At 42.0% G+C, this 9,226-nt stretch overlaps 1 protein-coding gene across 2 annotated transcripts in view; it reads right to left on the bottom strand.

The window, feature by feature from the left end:
* The window catches only part of LOC122170653 (BTB/POZ domain-containing protein KCTD1), a 39,473-nt gene that overhangs the window by 3,799 nt on the left and 26,448 nt on the right, over window positions 1-9,226 (bottom strand). For both annotated transcript variants that reach the window (XM_042837731.1, XM_042837721.1), the window contains exons 3-4: window positions 4,258-4,402; window positions 1,806-2,111 (exon numbers count right to left, since the gene is read on the bottom strand). In XM_042837731.1, the coding sequence (XP_042693665.1) occupies window positions 1,806-2,111; window positions 4,258-4,402 (451 nt within the window). The remainder of the gene's footprint in view (window positions 1-1,805; window positions 2,112-4,257; window positions 4,403-9,226) is intronic.

Below are 9,226 nucleotides of genomic sequence, written 5' to 3'. Positions count from 1 at the left end.
TGTTATTATTAAGTTTTCCTGCAACTCCTGTGCTCTTAACCTTGCTTAGACTCTGCTACTTTTCCCATGCCTATCTCTTCTGCTGCCAGGGCTTTATTGTCTCTCACCAGTAAGAGACATGGGACTTCTGTCCAGAAGGACAATACCGACAATACCCCACTGATGTTTAGCTGAAGTAGGGACACTTGCAGGGTTCCCTTCTGCTACCAACTGCTCTCACTGCTCTCTTCACACACCTGAAGGCAGGGGAATACAGTGTTTGTCCCACTGTACCAACAATTAGCACATTGGCTTGCAAGGGGAGGGTTGGGGAAGATGGAGGAGCAAGTTGGGTTTTAAAATGCTCGGAACTACAAGACATGCCATGCTTTTACATGCACTGCTTCAGGTCAGCAAATGTCTTTCCAAAATACTGTTAATTAAAGAGCAGACAAATCTCAAGAAGTAGGAGGTGGAAAGAAGCCCTGAAAGAAGAACAAACATCAAAACTTCAGAGCAATTTCTGTTTAACGTGATCCTTAGCTTTTAACAACATTAAGTCTACATTCCCCAAGTATGTCTCAATGCAAGCCACTGGAAAATACAGCAGGAGAAATTAGGTCCTGGGAAAAAGTGCAATGGGTCAGGAATCTAGTTCAGCCTTGGGCAAATCACTGAGTCTACGTCTCCTTCTCAAGGTCTGCAAATAGTCCCTGTCCTACATCACACTGTTTTGGGAATGGGGAGATGATTATGGCCACCAAAAATGGAAGATGTGGCATCATCAGCATGGGATCATCATCTGTCTTGAAGTCTATGTACGTGTTGCCATTTTTACTTTTTATCATGAAATAGGCTTGGAAATTCTTATTTGTGTGATAAAAACATAAATATCGGGACAAATGCTGAACTGCTAAAGGACAAATTGCTTTGACAACTCTCATACAACATGTGGCTAGACAACTCTCCTTGAAATTCATATCCCTTTTCAGTTACAATCTTGCATGTAGCGGTGTTCTAAATTTGCATTAGTCACTATGACAAAAGAGCTTTGATGTTTCAGTATGACCATGGGGCCAGTAAGAGGCACAACTGTCTGACTGTAGCATGCATTAACCACATCTCGATAGTTCAGATAGATCTGTCTGTATTCCTGTGTTGCAGTAGCACATATGCAGCACCACACAAGCCTTCAGCACGTGCTGCCATGCTCAGCCCTCCTCTGCATCAGAAAAGGGGGACAGAATTTTGCTACCTGGAGGCAGGACTCGGTAGCAGGAAGATGTCAAGCTCAGATGGCAATGCTCCTTCAGGTAAGAACTTGCTCATGAGTGTGGAGCGTAAGGAGGTGCAGCTAAACCAAAGACCATCATAGAATCATAGTATGGCTTGGAAAATGACTACCCAGCCATGAAAAAGCATTTCACTCCAAAGTGCTGGTTGTGCATGATGTGCTAACTAGTTGCAGATGGGTGTGAACTTTTTTCCACTGGGAAAATTATATACCAGTTTTACCACACTTGTGTTAACTTCCCCTGTAGTGCTCTGTAAGAATTCTTCACATTGCATGTCACCTGACAGTCCCATTGAAAGGCCAAAGTCCCACCAAGATGCCCCACTTCAGGGTGTTAAAGCAAGTTTTCAACTAATGTAACTTGTTTTGCGAAGAGATTTGGTGATGATGCGTGAGAATTAAGATGAGAAAGCAGCCCTAACCCACAGAAGTAACTAGCTCAGAACCAGCAGCTGGTTTTGTTCATGGAATTCCCAGCAATGAGAGAGAAACACATCAGCCCACAGTTACCTGGTCGGTAAGCTTTTCCTACCTGAACTGAGTTGAGGTGGCAGTATCCGTTCAGCGGAAATCTGATGACATGCGTTGAGTCATGATTCCAGCCGGCATTGACAGAATTACACATCACATCACCAATCTCTGGAAACACTTCTTCTATCAATGACTTATCGCCACTCAGTGTAATCCTCTCACCGAGATCTGGGGCAACACGCACCACCAGGCATTCACAAGATTTTGAGAAGCGGCCACTCTCCCGGTCTTGTTTCCACCTTTCCATCTCTCCTAGCATGGGCTGAAGCTGGAAATACTTTGCTTCTTCGTATAACAAACTGTAGTCCTGAAAGACACGTATGTTACTGTGCACAGTTAGGAAAGAGGCAGTGCTAATGTACTGCTTAATGTATACGGTTATTCAGGCTAACACTGCTCTAGCTCTGGAACCCTTCAGACATAGCTCATAAATACTGTGTAGGAAGGTGTAATAAAATAACAGTGCAAGCAAAAAATAATAATAAAACCATCGGCTGATTGAAACAGACCAGCATTTGTAAGGGAAGGGGGAAGTTGCATTTGCTCATGCTGTGGAATAACTCAGGCAGTCACATCCCACTTTTCCCTCTGTTTTTATTCCAACAGTGATGTCATAAGATAATGACCTCATTAAGCAGATGGAACAGAATTCAATCAGGATTCAGAAAATTCATCATTAGGATCCATTCTGTCTTACAGCAATACTGGCAGCCACTGTAACAGGTATAAGAATGTAAATGAGGGAGCCTGCATTGGTTCAGTGCAAAATGGTTAAGAAATTTGCATAATAAATTGCACATACTACTGCATTTAAAAAAAATAAGGATCTTTTAGTACCTCTCCATTTTGCCAACAGTATTGCTCACTACATCATTTCACACACCAGAGCAGAGAGAATGCATTTCTAAGCATGGCTGTACCTGTTGGTCTGAACTTTGTCTGTCATCGCATTTTAAATAAAAAAACAAATATTACTGATCTAGGCTTAAGACCATAAGACAATTTGGAAAATATTTATATAGGGAAAAAGAAATACAAGAGAATTTGGCAAGGCAGAGGAATAGGAAGACCAAACAAGAAGGCTGGTAACAGTCAATACAGCCCTAAATTTCAGCTACAGACTGAATACTCGATGAACATGGGAAACCTAAATCATATTCAGAATACTTCCTACTGTCTAATGAAAAAGTAATCTAACCTATACATTTCTGAAAAATGAGTGCTGCAGTTCATTTTAAACACGTTTCAGGTGACTTGCAACACAAGTGGAGAGGATCAGAAGTTAACATTTTTAATTTCAGCAGAGCTACAGCGTATTTATGTTGTTAAAGGTCTCTGCATATATAATTTCTTAATACTGCATGGAAAGTGGCTTTTCCTTTTTCAGTATTTCTGATTACCTTCAGGACAAGAGCAGAGAGCAGCACAATGCCATTCTAAGGCTTCAAAAGAGGGGTATGACGCTTATCAGCTATTTCTAAACTCCCACATTATTCAGGTAGGTCTGCCCTTGTCACGCATGGGAGCAGTACACATCTGCAGCAGAAATTCAAAGATTGGTCTTGAACTCAAGCTCACACCTGTTATGCCCCAAACACCTCAAAATGTCTCAGATACAAAAGATAAAAAAAACTGCACTGCTGTGTGAACTGCTCTAACCCTTCCACAGCACCACTTCTGTTCAGTTTGAATTGCTGTATGTCCTATAGTGATCCAATCGCCCAGCTGGCTACATTGATGTGCATTCATAAATAACAATTAAAATCTCTTCTAATTGCAACTGTTGTCTCCAACACTTACTACACTGACACCACAGCTACACCAATATACCTGGTATACCTGCAAGAACACAGAGTCTGAAGCTGTGCATCTGCAGGCTGATATCTAGGTGAACTATCACAAGTTTACTTTGCTATTAAAAAAGAGAAAAGCAGACTCTTTAATAAAGATTAAATAAACCAAGAATCTGGAGGAGAAAACAGTCTATGACATAATGCTCAAACATTACCATGTGTGCAGTTTATTTTGTCAGTACCACGATTCCCAAACAATTTTCTGAATTTCAGTGTGGGAGTGGAAGCAGGAGTTGTTTCAATCCAAAGAGAACCATAAGAGAAGACTAGAAGGCAAGTAACCGGCAAGGCTCATGAGAAGCTGGTTACAGATACTAACATCCCTTCTGTCTCCTTCAGTATATTATGACTTTTAATTTCCCTAGGTCAAACATGGCAAGGTTGCTCCATTACACTACAGACAAGGGGATAATTTAACACTGATGTCGCTCTAGGAAAGCCTGACAGATGCTATGGCAGCAACACCACACTTAGTTTTGCAAAGTACCTGAAATCAAGCACCATATTTTAGCTGTGCCCCCTGTCTAGGATTCCGGTTTGATCACAGATTCTTGTTTTACTGAAGTACATGCAAAATATCCAAGTCCTTTGAAATCTCACCTTGAAATCATCAGGAATGAGGAGTTTCGATGTTCTTAAAAAATTCAAGATATATCTGAACATTTGCCCATCTCTGTCGATGAAATAATGCTGCTTGAGGCTGTCGAGGACGATGGGCTCCGTGCCATCAAAGAGTCTGCCGATTCTGCAGAGGAAACAAGAGGCAAACGTCAGGGTCAGACCATGTGCGGCTTGGCAGTGATTGGGAAAACCTTCTGCTCAAAGCCCTGTTTCATAAGAGGACAACCCTTGAGTATTTTGGGCATCTCTCTCAACAGCAGATCCCATTTAGGACATATCTCCCAGTGGCTTCACCAGCAAACCCCACCCCACTCTGTTGCAGCAATCTCCTCCATCAGTTTCATTCTGCTTTCTGGGGGAGCACACGGTGAACTTGATATGGCTTAAAAACTGCACTCAGGAAAAATTTTTTAATTATTTCTAATGTATTATTAATTTACTTTTAAACCCAGATCACTTTTTGGATGCCATTTACTGCAGCTAACGATTAGACCAGCATAACTGAGGGGACAGCACATTGTAGGAATAAGCAGCTAAGGATGTAAAAGATATCGTGTTTAAATGGGAGGTAATGATTTCACAGTAAAACCCAACAGTTTGTGGCGAGTATCAATCACCAGGCTCTAAAATAACCAGAAGAAGCACCTCAGCTTTTAGAGACCCGTCAGTCACCCAGAGAACCCAGAAAATCTCACTTGCTAAAAATGCTCGTAACATCAGCTGCTGGTTGAACACACACTTTCTACACATGTTCCTCACAAAACCCAATTTAGTCGGAGCAATGGAAAGGGCTGAAAACTGGGAACAAAACATCAGCCTCAGTAACAAGAAATGCATGCTATGTTTCTGTGCTGAGGTGTTTGCAAGCAGCTCCTGAGTCACTCACCATTTTCCAGTGAAATCAACAGCAATGACAGGTATGTCTGACTGGGAGTGCATGTTTACGTGCCTATACGTGCATGGGGAGGTATTTTTTGATTCTTCATGACACCACCCACCCCTCCAAAGAACTGTAAACAAAATGGTCTCAAAATAGCTAACTTGTGATACGTCACGTGGACACTTTGCATGAAATACTACCGACACATGGGCATGATTTTAGAGCTTTGTCACAAGCTGTTGCATTCTGCAATATTCTGCAGACTCTGTGCCTTCATTGTTTTAATGAAAAGGCTCATTTGTATGTAGCTCTTGTCCTAATATACCCAATCTGATCTGTGAACCAACACGAAAAATCCTATGCATTTTCTTAAGGAACAGTCAGTAACATCAATGTACACCAGCACGGAGCTAGGTGAGGCACAGGCACTCTTTCCCTGATCACACCCAGCTTGTGACACAGGCAATGTACACGACTGTCTTTTCACAAACAGATCCAGCAAGCACAATGAACAACCACAGCACACTGTTTTCCTTTTAAAAGAAGATGTGAGTAAACAACCATTCTTCATCACCACCCTGAGGCTGCTTTGAGCCCTCAAAACCAAAACCCAAACTCAGTGTAACTCAGAGGCAGTCAATCTCTGGTTCATTTTCTTGTAGAATGGCTTAGGTTGGAAGGAACCTTAAAGCCCACCCAGTCCCCTCCATGCCATGGGCAGGGCTGCCACCCAGCAGCTCAGGGCCCCATCCAAGCTGGCCTTGAGCATCTCCAGGGATGGGGAACCACAGCTTCCCTTGTGTCAGTGCCTCGCCACCTGCTCAGTGAAGAGTTTCTTCCTCAAGTCTAATCTAAAGCTCTCTCTTCTAGTTTAAAGGCATTACTCCTTCTCCTATCACTGTACTTCCTGATAAAGAGTTCCTCCTCATCTCTCCTGCAGACCCTTTGAGTACTGGAAGGCCATGATCAGGCGTCCCCAGAGCCTTCTCTTCTGCAGACAGAACAAAGCCAGCTCCTTAAGCCTATCTTTGTAGGAGAGGTGCTCCAACTGATCATCCTCAAGGCCCTCCTCTGGACCCGCTTCAAAGCTCTACGTCCTCTGCTGTGGACTCCAGACCTGAGCAGAATACTCCAGCTGGGGATTTACAAGGATGGAGTAGAAGGGACAGTGGCCTCCCTGGCCCTGCTAGCCACCCCTCTTTCAATGAAGACCATCTGGACTGCAGACTTCCAGTTTGCTAGCATAAACCGCTGACTCCATTTTTTCACCCACCAGTACCCCAAGTCCTTCTCCAGAGGGCTGCTCTCAATCCACTAATTGCCCAGCCTGTACCCACATTTAGGATTGCCCTGACCTCGGGGTAGAATGTGACCCAAGGATGCTCTGCATCCATTTGAAATGTCACAGCCAACCCAAATGGAGTCTGAAATGGCATCCATGAGCACAGAAGACATCTCTGTAGTACATTCAGTAATAAATGCTGCACATTTATATGCACATAATGCTAGAAGAGGTGAGACCAAGAAAGAAATAAAAACCCATTAACCTCAGCGGGCCATTAAAAATTCAGAATCAATTCAAGTGGCTTGAAATCTGTAAGATATAAGAAACTGAACACATTTTGCAGAAAGATCCAAGCAGCACAAAACAATTTCTTCTCAAAGCTATCCCTTAGATTAGAACAATTCAAACTTTCTTCCACTGCTACTTGTTACTGCCTGCCCCAACAGTCAAAATGTAAACTGTGACAGGCCATATAATGCAGGCTCCTGTTCACTAGATGGATGAGCAACGTTTATGTCTAATATGGAAACATAAGGCATTTAGATTTAATTTTCCCCCATATTCAAGCATGTTGTCTTGGAATCTATCACAGAATACACACACAAAACATATACATTTGGCCAAGTCAGTCATTACTGAAAAGTATAATTGTAATTGGTTTCTGCAGCATTACCCTACTTCTAAATTACTGTTATAATTATGTATTTTAAAACCTCTAGGCTTTTTGCCTTCATTTTATTAATTGTTTAGGAGAAAAGTAAGATATTATCAGAGGATGGAGTCTTCTGACAAAAATCACAGAGAGCACCAACACCTGAGAGCCAGCCCAGGTGGCCTGGGAGGGAGAGCCAACAAAGTGCCACCTTTGAGTGCAGCTGCTTTCCAGCAGCAGAAAAACTCAAAGAACTGCAAAGTGCCAACTTCATCCCCTGTCCCCTCCCCAGATTCAGACTGCAACAGTGATGCTCTGGGAGACTTCTGTAAATAAAATGGTAATGGTAGCTTTCTTTTTTTTTTTTTTTTTTTTTTTTTTTTTTTTTTCAGATAGAGAACAGCATTTTCCAGCTTTGTGGCCCCTCCAGGGTAAGGCTTATGATAACTGAGTGCCCAAATCTGGTGGCATGGCCTAAGCTAAATTTGCTGCACCTGCCAGGAGAAGAGACGGACTGGAAAGAGGCACAGCAGCAAACTGTGACTGTGCCCTGCCTCATTCTGCACGCTGGGTAATATCTAAGACCCTCTCCTCTCTGTCACTCTACATTCTGCTTGGTCTCATGCTGAAATTACAAATGCTTAAGTGACACCAGGCTGCAGGCATGAGATGGGACTGTGAAGGCATATTTCACTTACCAAGAAAAACTGGAAGATGCTTTTCCTAATCTCTTTCTAGACAACTTCAGCTGATGATTGACAAAGATAAGTTCGCTTTTTTCACTGCCAAACACATAAGAACTGAATGGATTTCCAAACAGCAAAGTACTTTGAAGGATGCTTGCAAAACAAAGTGATAATTACATGGAGAGCTAACCAAATATCAAGGGTAAAGGATGAAAAATTGTAGTCCATTTACAAGGCAACATACTTCTAAAATGTTTAATTAAAGCTAACAGGCTGGAATTTTCTGTATATAAGGAAAATTAATGTCCCATGGGTTGAAAGTGCAACCTCCAATGGGTAATAATTAATGCTGATGGCTTTAAGTATCATAATCCACTGACAGAAATCGAATGCTTCAAGGGTTGAAAATATAACCAGCGTAAAAGTCAGTTCTCATCAGAGAACTGGGTTTTACTTTAAGGACATAAAACAGGTGCAGCCACAAACCTGGTGCTGTGGGGGGAAAAAACAAAGATATGCTGAGGAGACCAGTGCTTTACTTCTATAAAATACTGCATGGACCCTTGCTCCCACAGCCCAGCGCTCGCATAACAGCATTTCTACAATAAAAAGCAAGGGAAGGTGACACCACTTACAGGATGTCTCAAATTCTTCAGAAATGAGTCCCTTTTGTCAAATATAAAAATACACTCAGTCTGCAGTGAGGCTGTTATACACAGCTTAAGTGTTTTTATAGCCTTGTTCTCTGAACATACAAATACTTACATACATTGTTATACACAAAAAGAGTCTTTTCTTTAGTATATGCTGCCTTGGATGAGAGCTTGGGAAAGAAGCAAAGCCCTTTCAGTGGCCTGGCAGAGATGCATGGGCACACCATCAGTGGTGTCACTGCACCCAGTCCTGGGACCCACTGAGCTCTGATACAAAGTACTCATAAAAAACACATTTCTCTTCTTCAAATGAAGGATTGCATGGCAGAGAATTTAAAAAAGGAAGAAAAAAAAAAAGAAAAAAACAAGAGAGAGAGAAAAAAAGAAAGTATTTCAGTTGATGTTTTACCTGTTTGGGCCCATAGAGACAAAATGAACACGGGTTTTCCTATCTCCTCATTACATTTACGTGGCTAATGCAAATGCTTATTTAAGACTCCAGGGTGTGCAGACAGTGAGTTTGAAGTGGCTTTTACTTTTTTTTTTTCTTCTTAGTCCACATTGTCCTTATTAATTTCTTTTCATTTTCTTTCGCTGAGCGCTCAAAGGCAATTTGCATAAGAGTCCATTATAAATTAGATCTGTTTAATGGTATGCTCATCTCATGGCTATTTAATTTTACTTCCTTGTATGTCTAAATTACATAATATTGCACTCTCCCCTAGCAGCTAGTACTTTCGAGGAGGTGGCCACACCAGGTAGAAATGCTGTGCTAGCCAAGTTCAGACTGAC

The sequence above is a fragment of the Centrocercus urophasianus genome, unplaced genomic scaffold (assembly GCF_019232065.1).
Source record: "Centrocercus urophasianus isolate 14NV4802_14NV808 unplaced genomic scaffold, USGS_Curo_1.0 seq_11, whole genome shotgun sequence".
Classification (NCBI taxonomy): domain Eukaryota; kingdom Metazoa; phylum Chordata; class Aves; order Galliformes; family Phasianidae; genus Centrocercus; species Centrocercus urophasianus.
Note: the sequence above shows the minus strand (reverse complement) of the source record. Positions and strands in the feature narration are given on the sequence as shown.